The sequence below is a fragment of the Pterocles gutturalis genome, unplaced genomic scaffold (genome assembly GCF_000699245.1).
Source record: "Pterocles gutturalis isolate BGI_N339 unplaced genomic scaffold, ASM69924v1 scaffold46444, whole genome shotgun sequence".
Taxonomy (NCBI): domain Eukaryota; kingdom Metazoa; phylum Chordata; class Aves; order Pterocliformes; family Pteroclidae; genus Pterocles; species Pterocles gutturalis.
Genome location: NW_010137423.1, coordinates 1 through 17,473, shown reverse-complemented (window position 1 = coordinate 17,473; position 17,473 = coordinate 1). Strand labels below are relative to the sequence as shown.

Below are 17,473 nucleotides of genomic sequence, written 5' to 3'. Positions count from 1 at the left end.
TATTGACTGGCCTGTTTTAATCCCACAAGCCAACCTACAGCATTTAACTGATAGCTTCCAATCTGTAAGAAAGAAAAGGGTCTTGAAAAGATCTGGTTTACAACTCTAAACCGATGAGATATAGCAGCCAGGATCATCTTACATTATTGTGAAGTTATTTAGACAGCTAGAGCTGTTAGCCAGGCTGCAATAAAGTCAGTAATGTAGAAAGTAACACAGAAAACAGGAGTTTTCCCTGCTGAGAATACGGAGTTTGCGCTGTTACTATGTGGAGCTGGATTTAGTTCAAGAGCTGCTGGCTTGATGATACTCGCTTTGCTTCCAAACATGACAATGTTGGAAATTTCTCTCCAGCAGTCTAGCAGATGTCATGTCTAGCACATTTTGGCACCTTCAAATAAATGAAATCTCATGTAAGATGGGCTCCAGCATGGTGCAAATACCGCTTGGATGGTCAACCAGGTCCATCTGAGCTGAACGCTCTTGGAGATGAACTCCATCCGAGTTCCTCTACAGACACACATGCTGGGTGGACCTTTCCCACCTTTCCCACTGGTGAATTTTTTTCAGTTCTCGCAGGGTGTGAAGCAGCTGGACAATGATCTAAAATCAACAATTAATGATACAAACTGAAAAAACTGTGTTTGCAGACACGAATGTTTCCCGGCAGGCAGAAGCACTCTATGTGGGTTACATCCACTACTGCAACCAAGGCTTAAATGAAACTGTGAAGCTGTGAACATGGTTTCTCATCCCCTCTCTGACCCTTTGCATTAGGCAACCCCGCTGAAAATTAGTTCCACACCCAGCATGTACTGCAAAGCAAATACCAGTAACAAAGGAGCAGGGAAGGCACCAGGACAACAGGCTGCAGGAGCCGGCAGGGGCTGAGCCCTTCCCTGTAAGTGACCTCCATCACTGCCAACGCAACTGTTTTCCTCACTCCCAAAAACTCACCTGGCTGAGTGTGGCTGAGCACATCAACAGCAGCTACACACATACATGAAGCCAGGGAAAAAAAAAAACCTCCTTTGGCTCTTCTGTCTCTTCTACTAAGGGCTCAGAAAAATGAGCAGGTTACCAAGCTTAATGAGTTACCACGTATCAGCTGAGCCTGGGGGATGGCACCCAGGACACACACAGTCAACAGCAAAGCCAAGATAAGACACATCAGCTCAAGCCTCAGTGATGGAGGTTTAAATTAATCCATTTAACCTTGAATTTACAATAGGTAAAGAGCATATGTCCTGGGTTAAGCTTAACCCAGGACAGCATGTGTGCAAATAATTGTTGCACCACCTTACACATGTTAAGCTGCAGCAATACAGCTATTTGGTCTAAGCTCCTTGTTTCCATTTCTGGATGCGTAGCGTCTGCACGACAGGGCTGAGACTCTCTTCTGAATCCAAATTCAGCACCACAGCACAATGAGTAGGTCAAAACAAGGATTAAAAAGTCAGGCAGGTCCATAAGGACAGTGCAGCCTGCAGCAACGCTCACTCAGAATAGAGTATTGCACTTTTCTCAGCAATGCATTTTTCACTGCCATATGTAATTAGATGATGAACTTAAGCCATAAGCACACTTCAGTGAAATGACATCTACATTAGTGCCTTCCTTTTGACACAGCAAGATATTCAAAATTGAGCATAACAAACTGGAGAGAATTCAGATCAACAGCTCTGCAAAAGAGCCTCACAGATTGTGCAGTTGATGATCTCCAGGACTGCTGTATAAGCAAGCAGAAGTCTCCACCCGCTCATGCATAAACAAGATTAAAAAACCCAAACAGATGGTGACTTAATCCCCAACTGAGGAACACGCCTTGCTTTAAACCTTTGCTTATACCAGAAAAATCTTCAAAACTGGGTGTCTGTAAGGACAAAGAGTTGCCATTCCAAAGCAGTGTTCTAGTCTGGTGACGTCACTCTATAAAGGGAGACATCCTGCTTTAAATACTGGTTATAGGCCCAGAGTGTTCAACGGGATGGAGCAACCACTGACCGTGCAGAGGGAAAGTGAAAGACTCATGCCCAACGCCTCAAACAGTCCGATCTGAGGAACCGAGGAACAAACAGCTGCCCATCTCCCCTGTACCCCACGATCGCTTGGGGTGGCCTCCTCTGAACCTCATGGCTTATTTAACACATGCTTAGTCTGGTTATTCTGCCTTGGGGACAGTCACATCCACCTTTCACCACCACTCATTGTTCACCCTACAAAAGAATGTTAAAATGCAGAAAGCCAGACAAAACTGCTGCTGCTATTCAGGCAGCTTTAAAAACATGCCTTCTGCTAATGATGTTTCTAAAAAAGAAAAGTGTGAGCTCTCCTGGCTCCCCTTCCCTCAGCTTCTCCTCAAAGGCACAGTGCCTCTCCCTCCCCATGCAAGTCCTACACCAGCCAGGGGAAACCCCCTCCCTGGCTTTGCACAGTAACACATGTGTTTGTATCTAGGACCAGCAAGAAGGGCCAGGCTCCTCTCCCAGTTTCACAGAGGCAGCCACAAGGAGGAATCGCTCCTGTGTGTTTATCATGTAGTGGCAGAGAATTTCCACAGTGCTCTGGCTTTGCCAGACCAAGCCTACCTTGCCACTCAAAATGGGTTTCCTGCTGTGCAGGAGCCTCTGAGAAGGTCCCAGAGCATGCAGAAACCCATCACTGTCTCCAGCTTGAACCATCCCACCTTCCCTCACAGACTTTACAGTTCATTTAGAGTAACATGAAACGTCACCCTCCTGAATCAGTTCACTCCATTTCTATTCTAATGGGACAATTTACCAACTGAAGATGCAGTAGGAAATGTTGAAGGGAGTTTTTCATCTTCAGAAAAATACTCTACCTTACATTGCTCATCTGCCTGAAAGAAGGAAAAAAAATCCACACAACAACCTCAAGATGGTCATTAAAATGTACCCAGGTCATAATTTCATCTTCTTACCAATTACTAAAACTGGAAGAATCATACGGTGTTTAACAAGACCCAAACGTTTTGGTAAATTTTTAGAAAATCCAAAGCAGGGAGCTCGATTTGTATCATTCTCATCATGTTCTCATTAGCAAATACACAGCAGACTTTCCCCCAGCTGCAGAAGACAGGTCCAAATCCATCCTTTAAGGTCCCTAAAGCAACTGGCTGGTAGCTGTGCCACAGGCACAGACACATCCTTCTCCAGGCACAGGAACATTCAAAGATGATAACAGACCAAGGGGACACAATATCTGAACCACTCATGAAACTGCTCACGAGCCTGCTCTGGTCAAAATAAGACCTGGAGTTCAAACGAGCCCATCTCCCTTGCTCTGAACAGATTAGAGAGCAATCACATGAGTGACTCGGACAGCAGAGGAAAGTGTAATGCCTGCAGCAGCTGGAGGAGAGCTCACGTAATGACATCTCCAGTGCCTAATGCATATGGAAAGAATTAGGTTCCTTGTAAAAATACGGGTTCACCTTCCACTCTTTCAGCATCACACTGACAGCCAGGAAGTCTTTTTAGAGTGGTAGACTGGTTTGGTCTCAAGGGTCTGGTATCAGAAACATCCAGACACTTAAGTATTTGCTTAGTGCTACAGGATCTCCATACCTTTAAACCCATGAGCTGACATGTCTGACCCCCCCAATTAGTACTTCATGGAGAATGGTATGTAATTTTAAAGCTAGCTTTTACATAGGGTTTCAAAATAGGTGTTTTTGTTCAAATCTGTACTGTCAAGTGTTATTTCATTTGTATTAAACCAAATCTGAAGTAACAGTTTGACCAATTTTATTGTTCTCCTAATTGTATTAGTATTACATGGTATGAAATTCTCTTATTTAGGCAATTGGAAAAGAAAAATATGAAGTTCCACATGAAGCCAGCATAACACATTTTGCCTAACAGGAAATACACCCTTTTCAGATATTATAAAGCTTGATGTTTTCAATAAGACCTTGATTTGTACTTTTGTGTCAAAATTCACATGTTCATATGAATTGTTCAGACATCTGGATTCCAGTGAAGGGTTTATTTGCATACAAAAATATATTACAATGGAAAAAAGCATTATAAGTTCTCAACTATATAAAATTACAAATATATTTTCATAAAAGCAACTTTAAATTAAAATTCAAGCTATATTTTAAAGCAAAATACAGCTGTGACACTTAAGTTATTCCCTCTGCTGCAATGTAATAAAACTGATGTTGCCAGTTAAATACTTGTAGGAGTTTACAAAGGTTATGTTCAGAAGGTGAATATCTGGGGTAGTAAAGTTATCAGACAAGGGCAGCAGTTCTTGGTGATTGATGTCACTTATCCTTCAGAGGGCTTTCATAGGCAAGCACAACGCCAAACATTCATTTCACATACCTGTAAATACAAAACAAAAAAGATCATTCAGTCCTACATTAAATGAGATTGCACGTTGTTGACACACCAGACACCAGCTTGCTGGACTGCCTGACAGGCCAAAACGATGCATTTTTTTAATTAACATGAGAGCCAAAAAGGTTACTGCATAAAAATTTCAGATGATTACTGTTCTAACAAGTGCAGCAGGCTTGAAAAGGCATCTGTACAAAGTTATGTGTAAATTCAAGCATATAAATACAACTCCTCCTCAAAAATGTGATGATAAATATCATATGGAAGTTTCTCCAGAACTTCAACATATGATAAAGATTGTGTATCACTGTAAAACAAGTGACACTGTAAAAATGACACTCTGCTGAAATAACCAGATTAGATCAGTTGGGGAAAAACCCTCCTAAAGCAGCTGGCAATCCCTGGCCTCAGCTTAGATGTGCCTTGCAAGAGGACAATGAAACCAAGATACTATAGACAGCCCCCTAAGAGTTAGCTCCAACACACTGTGTAAGATAGAGCTATGTAAATATTTGTTGGTTTGGGGGTTTCATTGTTCTACACAAACCTTCAAACTCAGAAGTTTTTCAGAAGAGCAGTCAATTAGGTTTCAGTGGTAAAGACAGAGTTAGCTCAAGTATGCATCCATGACAGAAGTCAGGAAACTAGAAATACATTTCAACTAAGATAAATGAAACCAGGACTAAGACACAAGTAAGAAGACAGGGAACCAGGAAGCTCATAAGGGCAGCTGTCTTAAGTCCAATGCAGATGGCCAAGGCTTCAAGAATTACAGGGAAGGGAAAATACCTAATAAATACAAGAAACTCTCAGTTCATAGTTAATTGATTTAAAATTTTTGTTTGTTTGTTCATGGTGTTATTTAGCTCTAGTCCTACAATCTGTTGTTTGGGGCTCTATAGTCTAGTTTTGTACCAAAAAAAACCCCCAAAAACCACCAAACACCACCACACAAAAAACCAACCGTATCATGTCCCTAATAGCACAGAATACATGGTGGGGAATAGGAGGTTGTTTTTTTGGTTTTGTTGTTGTTTCTCTTTAAAAAAAATCATAATGACAAACCTAGTAGAATAATTGGAAAATACAATTTCCAGATAGTGACAGAAATAGTGATCTAAGTCTCATTCCTGGTAGAGACAAGAACAACCAGGATTTTGATGTTTAATTTACACCAACAGATATAGATATCTGCTCCTTAGTTTTTTCATGAAGCAAAGTCTAGAATTAAAAAAAAAAAAATCATCACTCACCTCTGTTACTTAGCCTTATAATGAAGAAAAAAAAACCCACTTTTTACACAAGTTTTCAGTATGTACCAAAGCGATGTGTTTATTTAATCTACACACTGTCAAGGAGGGCTGAACTGCTGCTGCCCGAGAGGTGGGAATAAAGGTTCATCAGACAACAGCCTCTGTCACACAAGCCAAACCACATACCTTGAACATTCAGGCAAAGATGAGAGTTTAGTTTTGCTTTCTTACCCACATAATGATCCACAGGACTAGCAAACTAAATTAAGCCACATTATATAAAACTATGGCTACCCTTCCGTTTTCCCCCCATACACAGGCTTTCATCATTCTGAAAGTACCAAGTGAGATACAGCCCACTAAGGTCTACTTACTTGCTAGTGTCCTGTCAAGGTCAGCAATGAATTCTTCCAGTTCTTTTGTGTCTCCAAGCTTTGCTGCAATTTAAGAGACAGTCAGTACTGCTTAGACAGAACATTTCTCTGGCCAAAAGAAACACTGTAACCACTCAATCCTCCAAAACATCTTCAGTGGTATCAAACATTCTCTGGATTACTTTATCAGAATAGAGTTGCTGCAGTGTCCAAATGCATTCCTAGAAAACTAGAAAAATTCTAGTTTTTATAGTTTTCTATTTGACAAAAGGAAAGCAATCCCCTGTTTAGTCTCTTTAAAAAGCACAGACTGAAGTGGAGAAAAACAGCTACAGGTCAACCATTCCATGTCCTTGCTACTATGGGATTCTTCCTTATTGCATCTATTCAGATACTGCATTCATGGCCCCAGTCAAATCCTACCCTGTTAGCTCCCAGTCCTGCCCAAATCTAAACTTCTTAAATCATGTCAGTATCAGTGGGTGATGTCAGATCCTTTGATCTTGGTCCATACGCTATAAAATTGGATCCAAACATTCACCTAAATTTCCACTCCTGAGAACACCACTGGTTCCGTTCAATCTAGTTTTACTCCAAGTGGCTTCCTTATCTAACTTCTGTGGTCTATTCCAAGCCTGTTCCAACTCTATTTCTGTCTTTCCGTCTTCTCATCAGGAAGAGCATCTTGACCTAAGTGTAATTCCTTGCCAAGTATTTCCTGCCAGTTTAACTGACTTTTTGCTACTTCTTATTAACTATTACTCATAATTTCTCCCAAGTATCATGCTAATTTAAAAAAAAAAAAAAAACACAAAACATTTTACTTGTTGGGGTTTTTTTGTGACTGGTCAATGTGGAAAATACATGAAGCATGAAAAACTCTTGAGCATGAATCTAGGAAGACTAGTTGTAATGAAAGCACCATGTAGTACATATGTATGTCTGTTCATTTATAGATTAACTCTGGAGCAGATATACCAACGTTAATGGGAATGAAACAAGCTCCAGGGGAGTTACATCAGCTGCAAGGCAGAAGCCACTCTGAAACAGTATAGCTACAAAGGAGGAAAGAACTACTAGGTGCATGGGTTGTATCAGCAGTGCAAGGTCCATACAGATCTGAATAATTACATTAACTTGAATGGCAGCACATGGTTTTGCAGGAGTCACCTGCTGCACCTCTGCATTCAGGATAAGTATTTCTGTATATATAGAGGACACTTAAGCTACTTAGTTGCTTAAGTCAGAAGTAACGCCAGTTAATTCTTAAGTGAGGTATTCCTTAAGTAGTACTACGATTCCTCATCAACCAGAAAATTTTCTGTCATTTTCTTTAGCTTGGTGTTTCAAAAAAACAAAAGAGTTGCCAGGTCACCTGCAAAGAACTGTGGACGTAGTGCGCTATTGCTGTGTATAATCAAGACAATATAACTTTGATCTCTTAACAGCAATCCTTAGTTTTCTTGCCATTTTAAAAAAAAAAAAAAAAAGAGTCAATTTATGCATGTGAATCCTGGCTCACAGAAGCAAGCCTATGTAGTTCAGAATTAGGAAGAAATGCCAACAGTTAAAATTATGTTTACCTCTACATTGAGTTACTGATGGAGATGGCAAGCTTGGAGTGGATGCAGTTGGAGAGTTCAGCTTTTCATCACTGAGGCTGAGACTATTTCTGTAGAGTGAATCTGCACCTGTAAAAAGAGTTACATTATAAAGTAAAATTAACACCTTCTGCAATTTTGCAATAGAATTAAAAAGAGAGAAATGGGACATTTCCTACATTGGCTTCAACATCTGTAGAACTCAAATTTACAGACTTAAAGCCCTGCAGTCAGCATCATTTGGAAAATATTACAGGAATGGCAATTATTTCACATCCACTAAATTAGGCCTGGTATTACCTGCTTGATTCACAACATTCTGGACAATTATGGTTATCTAAATTTTTCTAAAGCTATTAAAGCTGAATGAAGAGCTCCATGACAGGGACAGTCCCCTAGAATGGAGAATATATTCAGCGTTGTCCTCATCCCTGAAGCAAACACACCCATTTCTCCATACTCTGCTGCTTCAGGTCTTGTGCTCTAGATAAACTGTATGGCATTTTTATATTTCTTTTATTCTGTCACTCTGGTGTTCATAAAGCAATAAATCTCTACACAAGATGTTCTGCAGTCTTATTTTAGGTGGTCTTTCAAAGAAAGCTTTTATATGCCAGGGAAAGCAACGGGAAAGGTTCCAATGCTGTTCTGATGTTCTTGGATTTTAGACAAGGCCTTAAGTTTCAAAAAATGATCTTTATCTTGTCTCTTTTCATAAAAAAAAAAAAAAGGAGGTCCATGATGCACAGTGCACACAAAGTATTAGTCACAGCTCCATTGGAAGGAAGAACTGTCATTGTGCTAGAGACACTAAAACTGCTGGTCCCTGCAGTTCTGAGCCAGTGACCTGAAAACTGTAGTTCTACAAAAAGAAACCATTGCAACACGAACATGTCAATTGTCTCAATTTATTTGGCATATTTCCTAGGAAATAAATGTATGTCTCATTATATGATGTGGTGACTGCCACTGCTTTCCACTGAGGCCAGGAACACACATTGCATTTGTCCTTGGAGCTCCAGGCAGTTACACTGCAGCATTAAGTCCACCCAAGCCAGAATTGTCACGCTTCCTTGGACACCTGTCCCATTTGCTATGCCAGGAGATGACTGCCTCAGGTGTCTTGCTGAATTAGCAAAAGGGGCAGGACTGCAGCTCACCTTGCCAAGACCCACACATCCACACCTTCACTGCACGCTGCCACCATGTTTGCAGATATCAAACACAGAGACCATCCCCCAGCTGACTACTCCTCTACCATAAGCTCCCCTCTATCTTTGGGAAGAAGAGTGTGTGTCCACTCACCATCTCCTCTAGCCTGCAGTCCTTACCAGCATAAGAACACCTTTCATAAGGGTATACAGACACAGTGACAAATCAGACCAGACAGGACAAGCGCATCTACTAAGGCTGTCAGCTGCCTCCTCAGCCACAAGCTGATTGTTTCTTCTATGCTAGTTTCCAAGCCTACCTCTGCTGCAATACACACAGAAGAGGCTTCTGAGAGAAGCTTCAACCTGGAATATCTTCCTCTTCTGCACGCCTGTATCTGTCACAGTTCACTCTAACCAGCCTGGATCCTGTTCCAGGCAGCGCACATGCTCCCTGCAGCACTGGGCAAACAGGAGCCATGATGTGAATGACATCTGTTACTTGGGACTATTGCTTGCCCAAATCAGCCACCAGTTGGGATTTCATGTTTAGAAAGTGAGGTACATTTCTTCATGCTAGCATTTTATTGTAATTTCTTTAGCTTCACTCCTCAGTGCCTGAGAACAGTCGCTCTCTAAACCTGAGCAGATCACAACTGAATCTACTTGAAACTTCAGAGATAAGAAAATGCAGAATTTTTGCATTGTAATAATACAATGTAGAATTGAGGTAATTTTAGACAGAAAAATGGAAAAATAAGCTATTTTAAAAGTAGCTCCTAAAAAACATGAAAAACAACCTAAAAGGGCAGGGGAATCTACACTGCTCTGCAGTGACGTGTGCCGCCAGTGCTGTGCTATGCAATATGAACCCCATACGTTAATGGACTGAAAGTAACAGCTAGAGGTATTACAAATTTCCTCCTGAAATCAGCTTACAGACCAACGTTCTACTAAAACCACATTTTTCTTTTCAGCCAAGATGCAAACCCTAGTGACCAAGAAACTCAGAATGTAAAATTCTAGCTGTTCAGGACAAAACCCCTACCATCACAGAAAAGCCAAATAACTCAGAACACCTCGCACAAACACTCCTGTAGCCAAGTGTACAATTCACAGAAACACTGACAGAACAGATCAAAGATAAAACACTGTCCAGGTAATATATTTGAAAAGAACAGAACAAGAGCTTTCAAATGATTTTGTATTTTAAAGCTAGGTGAATTAATGAAAAAGTAAACCAGAGAACAATTAAAGGTTATAAAAGTGAGTGTACTTTTAATGTGGAGTCTATGCTACTAATATCCAGACACCAAATGTAGAGATGCTGGGAATTTATATTACAAACCAATGCTTCTCATACACCAAAACCAAAGCTCTGGTTGCTCTTATTTATAGCTGGAATAAAACGTTCTTTTTGTGAATGCTTGTGAGGGCAACTCAAATTACAAAAAGTTTAATAATCCATTTAAATTTGCCACAAACTACTCACACAATTTTTGACTTATATCCATGCACACATCTGAGCTAGCAGTCACCTTTGATTCTTTTTGTGGCTTTCTCTCCATACTTCTCGTACAAAGAGTTGAAAATACTGACTGTCCACCTCACAATGTATTGAAACCAGAAAATGTTCTTTCATACTGACTTTCACAAACCTTATGCTGGGAAATATTCACAGCTGGGCAAAGAGAAAATAAGACAGAACTGCTGCTTTAAATATCTGAATGTTTTTCTTCCAGTTTCAAAAGGTAAAATCTTTTCACAAAACAGTGTTATCTTCTGATGGGGTATAATATTAATAGTTTCAGGAAAATATCAACACTTATCGTTCTCAAAAAGCAAAAACATACTTTAGCTACTGGCTGTGGCATACACGTTCCATCAAGCAGCAGAAATTCTGATGATGGGAAGGAATGCATTGACTCTGACATCAAGGTCATTGTAACTGCTGAAAACAATATGCTGTTAAAAAAAACACTTGTGATATCCATCGCACAAAAATACCTGCTTTGGCAAAGTGTGGCTGTAGGACAAAAAGCTCTGGGAAAAGGACACTTCAGTCCTTGCTCTCTACCAGCTGCCATGGCCAAGATTTGCTCATTCACCTCCAATAACGGCCCACTGCCACACAAATACAACATCCATTGCAACCCAATAACCAGAGGCTGATGCCAAGGTTCTCTCATTGCTGCTGTCCCTCCTCATCCAGCCTCTTCTCTCCCACTGTGATGCAAGTTTATCCATCATTCATTACTTATTTTTCACTTTGCATTTTGATTCTACTGCCTATGCACACATATAAACTATGACCCTTTGGCTGTTAAAAACAAACAAACAAAAAAAGCCCAACAACACACCACACTCTAAAATGGCCTCTTTTTTTGGGAAGAAAAAAAAAAAAAAAAAAGCCTTAAAATCTGAGAGTGAAGCTACTGGGTTGATTTACATGAGTCAAACTAAGCCAATAGCTGCAAAATTAGGGGGTTGGAATAAATATGGGTGTATTTTACTTTGGCAAAGTAATCTGTAGTTACTATTGACCTTTGCTGTTCCAGTACAGGGTTAAACCACTAAGAAAAACCATGGCAATACCACATAAATACAGAATGTCCCCCTGAAATGAGCAATTGAAAGGTTCTGGGCAGTAATTAACTGAAGGAGGAAAACGTCAAACTTTTCATTTTAAAAGAGACAATGGAAAAGCTCAGCTGTCTAACTTCTTTAATATTATCAGGATACAATTTTAAAGAGCACTGGAGTTGGTAAATTTTTACTGCAGTTTTCAGTGGGGAAAGTTTTAGGGGAAAAAATAAATCACATCCCTAAAGTTTTCAGAGATGAGCTTTAAAATTCCACTTAAATCTCTACACACCATGAATCTATTATAAAACAATAGTCCAGCATTTAATGAACAGACTGCACAGCTCATTCCTAGTCAGAACAGGGCCTACGTTCTAAAAAAACTACCAGAAAAAAAAATCAGGAATTTCTAATGCCATCAGTAGAAGTGAGAAATATTCATGATGCAAAAAGCTTGTTTCACAATACATATGCTGCAGCCCTCAAGGGTAGTGTTTATTTTCATCGTAATCACAGTTACACTTGGCTGCGTTGTTTATATTTTGTGGGCTTTTTGCCTAGCTAACATCTGTTCCAACACTGGCACAAAAATCACACCTTTTCACTATCAACATATCTAGGCTTCATGACTTAAAAGATTTAAAATCATATAGTTGAAAGGAAGTGATCTAGGAAGCCAGAAATTCAGACATACAAGCATGCCTTCTCACAATGTACAAGGCTCACCTTCCCACTCTCCCACCACGCTTACTATCTGTGAGACAGCATTTCCGACTCCAATCTTCCCCTTCTCCTAGTGTAAGAAAGAAACAGGTACACTGGAGAGGTAAGAATATGAAATCTTACAAAAAAAAGCATATTTGCCATTAAATTGAAATAGCCAGAGAGAAGCCTAGGCACCTGAAAATTCTGGGTTTCCTCCCCCTCGGATGTATCAGTAATTTAATTAAATATTTCTCAGATGATTTAATAAAAGGTTATTTCTCCATGAGAGTCTTGCTTTATTTTTTTCATTATAAATATTGTATTGTCTCCTTGTTAGAGACAGGCCATTAGAAATTCACAGAACAGACCTATCTCCTTAAAATGTTTTCCTCTTCATCATTTAAGACTGGGATTTGCTGCTAAGACCAAAGGCTCACCTATTCCACATTCTGTCTCTCACAGCAACTCTAGCAGATGCTCATAGAAAAGTTTAAGAGTGTTGCAGCCACATGCTGATAATTTCAAGACAAACTCTACCAAGTTCTAGCAACGCACAGATCAGTATGCTTCCTAAGATAATTGTAGCATCAGCCTACAGCAGTCCCTGATGGCCCCATCCCTCCTGTCGTGATTTTGTCTAGTTATTTTTTGCGTATGTAAACTTTTAACATCCACAATACCTTAAGGCAATATATTTTACAGTTTAGCTGTACACCATGAGAAGAAATAGCTCTTCTTATTTCTTTGAAACACACTGGTTTAATTTGATTTCCTCATACTGGGTGAGGTAGCAGTCATTTTCCTAATGTCACTCAGGATTTTCTGGAAGACTAGCTTGTCCCCACCCAAGGCATCTCTCCTGTGGGCCAACAGTCACAGTCTATTTAGTCATTTGGAAACTATTTTACGTCTTCAATAATTTCTGTTACCTTTTTTCTGTACCTTCTCTACAATCACATATTGCACAACTGCAAAGGTAAATGGGCTTTTCAGGATGAATGCTGCAGTATTAACAGTGGCTTTACTTCTATATAGCAGAAGCATTGGCACAACCTCATGGAGACATCCACGGCATGTAACCACAAACGCTGGCATTGTGCAACCCCTTAGTACACCTGCACCTGCCTGATTTTGAAATTATAAAATTAAGAGTTCTAGATACACTCAGGGCCTTTTGTTGTGTTTAAAAGCCGGGAGGTATTTGTCAGCAAGCATTTACACACTCCTAAAAATAACTACAAAGATACATTGCGAGCTGCATGAGTGTGAGATCTGAATAGATGCATTTATTTTGCAATGCTCTTAACAGAGAGGCTGGAAGCTGAACCTATCTCAAGAAAACACATCCAGAGTTGTGAAACATTTCTGAGAGCACAACAACAGATTACCATTTAGCTCTTCCTGGTAATAGCTTTGGCAAAAGAAATTTTAAAGCACTTCCCTTCACAACCTCTCATAAAGTCCAACTTTCTATTCATTATCCTAAGCCTAAACTTCTAAGACCATCCTGACACTGCCATATACTGTACTAACACAATGCACTGAGTGGACATACAAGTTACACAGGCAAGCCTGCGCTTTTCTTTGCAAGCTTATTCCAACACACAAGAAGCAAATGATACCTCTAAGGTTTCATAAACATAGTCACATCTACACTGGTGGCTTTTGCCAGAACAGCACTCACTAACACAAAGCCTATTTTAACACAAGCAACATACGTTGTAAATAGTAAAGAGTTATTAGGTATTCCTCAACTTAGAAGTTTCAGCATGATTAATAACCTAAAGTATTTTGATTCAGTTGAATACATCAAATTGAAACATAACTGGTACTCACTCACAGTCCAGCAACTCAAGAATGTCTGTTGGAGTAACTCAGCAGTTGCATCATGATTTCCAGCACTGACCCAATCCGCTGCTGTGGGTAATGTAATTACTTGCGGGCCAAGTACTAAGATCATCATGAACATCTGCACGTGAGCCTCTCTGTTACTGCAAGGTCTAGAGTCCACTGTGTTATGTACAATACAGCCAAGACAGACCTTGCCCAAAGATCGTTTCATCAAATAATAGGACAAGATCACAGAATCACTGAATGTTAGAGATTGGAAGGGACCTCGAAAGATCATCTAGTCCAATCCCCCTGCCGGAGCAGGAACACCTGGATCAGATCACACAGGAACGCATCCAGGCGGGCTTTGAATGTCTCCGGAGAAGGAGACTCCACAACCTCTCTGGGCAGCCTGTTCCAGTGCTGTGGGAGAACCAAGTACTATCATGACCATTTTCCACAGTAGTGTCTTCAAATTCTTATTTTTTTCTTAAGAGCCTGAAATATGTAACATAAGAATTTCAATTAGTACTTTTGGAGCAAGGCCCCTCAAGAGGAGGTTTTAAGGTCAGAAGCAATATTTGCAGGGTTAATTATATTGATAAAAATCTTCTGCAAATACTTCTGTTAAATTAAATGGGCTTATCCTCATGGCAGAAGACTCAGGAAAGGAAAGGCTTTCCTTGTCCTACTACAAAACAGCATTGTTCGAGTACGATCACTCGATACTGGTTACTTGCTTCTCATTAAGTTGAATTTAAGACTGATTCAGGGGCCCTGAAACAAACAGTTGCAACAGTTCAAAATGTCACCTCCCCTTACAGTCCCACCCTAGACTCAAAAGCTATCATTACAGAAGCGGTCAAAAGAGACACATGCCTAACCTCCAGCCACATCAGTTAGAAGGACTGGATGAACCAACGAACATGAAGAGACAGCACTAAAATGCAACAGTCTGAACTGTTCTGTAGATACACAACAAAGTGGACTTGGAATAGTCTTGGCACTGGACAACAAGATTTTCCAAAGATGTAAAGAGCCTTCATGAACAAGAGGATCATTCAACCTATCTGCAGATAATATTGTCAGAATTTCTTTTACATTGCTACAGATTCATGTTGTCAGAACTTGGTCTTCCAGTCCAGTTTCTCCTTGATCCTGCAGTGATGTTTAACCTCAGCATTACCATGGGAAAAGAGATGTCATGAATTCAGCACTACATTTGTACCTAGTGACAGAGACCAAAGGAAACATGAACCTAGGGGAAAAACCTTGACTTTGAACAGAAAGAGTCTGCGTAAGCATTCTATTCTTAAAATAGATGTGGGGAGTGTAGCTGGATTACATCGGACTCTGGAGCCTGTTTTATAAAAGGAGCTCTGCAACTCTTCTCCAACTCTACTGTAACTTCAAAATAAGAAGCTGTCCACACGGAACAATGCCTTCAGGAAGAAGAGTTTTACTGGTCATGTTCTGAGAAACAAGGAGAGATTTTTCTGTTTCACTTCCCTTAAATATATCCACATATACCTGACACTGTTGGATGCCAACAGGTCACCCTCAGTGCACCCATTGGCCCAGTATGTGCCAGTTTCTAGAAGACAATGACTTCCGATTTCTCCAGAGCCACCTTTCACATGATGTATCACCAAGGGAGGATGGGATTTGGGAGCCTGACAAGCTTGTTATACAAGATCCTTGAGGACTTTGTAGAGATCCATCAAACCCTGTCTATCCTGCTATCTGTTAATGTCTTCAGCCTAAATCACTGCAGATTTCTGACACCGATTTTTATTTTCCAGATCCTTCCTGAAGATCCAGTCTGCCCATTTGCATGAGCATGCTGTTTCTCAACAGGCCTCCTTCTCTGTCAGAAAACACTTTCATCTTCCTCAAAAGGCCCTTCCTGTCCATCCTAAAATAGTAATTTTAAGCACTTGTGAAGATTTAAGTTTTCTAAACCATAGCAGATATGCTAAGCAACTCCAGATGGCGTTAGCCATGCAAGAAGATTAAAGTTCTTGATACTGTTTTGGTTTTTTCTTGTTATCTCAGTGGTAGATTATTTCACTGGATAATCTTCCCTCTATCATTTAAGTGTCTCATTTGTGGTAAGAGTATTTGAGAGGTTAATAAACCACAATACTGAAGACTGCACAAGAAATAGTAATACTAGGGCTGTATTGCTGTAGTTAATAATATATTCAGATCTACAACACAGCTCACGTATTTCATCAACTTGACTCAGTAAAGGCAGACCTCACCTTACATCCCTGGGGCCATCCAAAAGGTTAGTGTCCAGCCTAAATCAGGCATGCATTTCTAAACCTCCCTCAGAAGGAAAGAGATACTTGGAACGAGTGATTCACCCACTACATTAAGAAACAGCAGAGTAGCGCCTGGATCCACATACCTCCACTGACTACAGAAAAAAAAAACCTCAAAGGCATTGCTAGGCAAGGTATCTGAATTCAAGGCAGGTAAAATGTTGCCTATCGATGAAATGAAATTAATCCTACCACTGATGATGAAATAAAGTGCTCTGATAACATGGAGAAGCTATGCTCTCACATCTTAAGCACTGTGAAGATATTAATGTTTTAGTGCTAAGTCAACAGACTGTGTGGTAAGTTGCTGAAGAGAGGAAGATGCACAACAGAAACGAACAAAGCTATTTTGTTATAAGTAACTGAAAAACAGGTAAATTTCATGCAACTCTCTGTACAGTTCAGGATCTGAAAAAACTGGGTATAGTTTGTTTTTAGCAGAACTTACTTCTGATGAAGTAGCCCTTAAGTCTATTGCTCCCAAGGAGCACAGCAGTTTTCAGCCTCACTGTCTGGAAGAGGTAAGATGTTTTCTCTTCCTAACTAGTGTAAAAAAAAAAAAAAAAAGAAGAGAGGTAAAACTTCTTTCTAAGTTAACTAGAAAAAAAAAATAATAAAAAAAAAAAACTAAAACCAAACCAAACCCAACCTTAGCTCCAGTTCTGTGTTTTCTTGCTCAAAGCAGGTCATGAGTCAACATCTGTTTCCCGCCCTCCTTGTACTATTTCTGCATGCCCCATTCCTATACATTCAGTACGCCTGGATGAAAGTTACCTTAAAATTATCACCTCTGAAACACTGACAACACTAAACCAGAAACACTGGGTGAGTTTCAATCTCTTCTGGAAAGCACACTTCAGTTCACCCTCTCTCAGCCCATACTTCAGCTACTGAGGTACAACGCACAGCCTCTGTAAACCTATCAGAATTTATTTTTTTTCTTTTTAAGGTGCCGGGATGCCCCGGTGTTCCAGCAGCCGGCTGGCAGCTTGACCTTTTTCTGCAGCGAGTTTTTCAGCCTTATTTTAGGCTCTGGAGGCGAGCGACCTCGCTGGGGCTTCCCTCCTGCCCGCCCTCCGCTGCTGCCCGACACCCGGAGCATAAAACCAGCGGGGCCAGACTCCGCATCCCTGCGGCTTCCACCCCAAGAAGTACACCCAGTCGGGTTTCTCGTTTGGGGATCCCCGCTTCTCTCAGTCAGGGGGACGCGCTGGTTTAACACCCGTTTTGCCCATCCTCCCGCCCCCCGCCCAGGGCACGGACCGCCGGACACTCACTCTCC

General features: G+C 40.5%; 1 protein-coding gene across 1 annotated transcript in view; it reads right to left on the bottom strand.

Moving 5' to 3' along the window:
• The window catches only part of RGCC (regulator of cell cycle), a gene marked incomplete at its 5' end in the record, with an annotated part of 37,716 nt that extends 25,594 nt beyond the window's left edge, over positions 1 to 12,122 (bottom strand). The window contains 3 exons of the mRNA XM_010082604.1: positions 5,995 to 6,057; positions 7,578 to 7,685; positions 12,056 to 12,122. Coding sequence (XP_010080906.1) covers positions 5,995 to 6,057; positions 7,578 to 7,685; positions 12,056 to 12,122 — 238 coding nt within the window. The remainder of the gene's footprint in view (positions 1 to 5,994; positions 6,058 to 7,577; positions 7,686 to 12,055) is intronic.
• Positions 12,123 to 17,473: the final 5,351 nt, after the last annotated feature.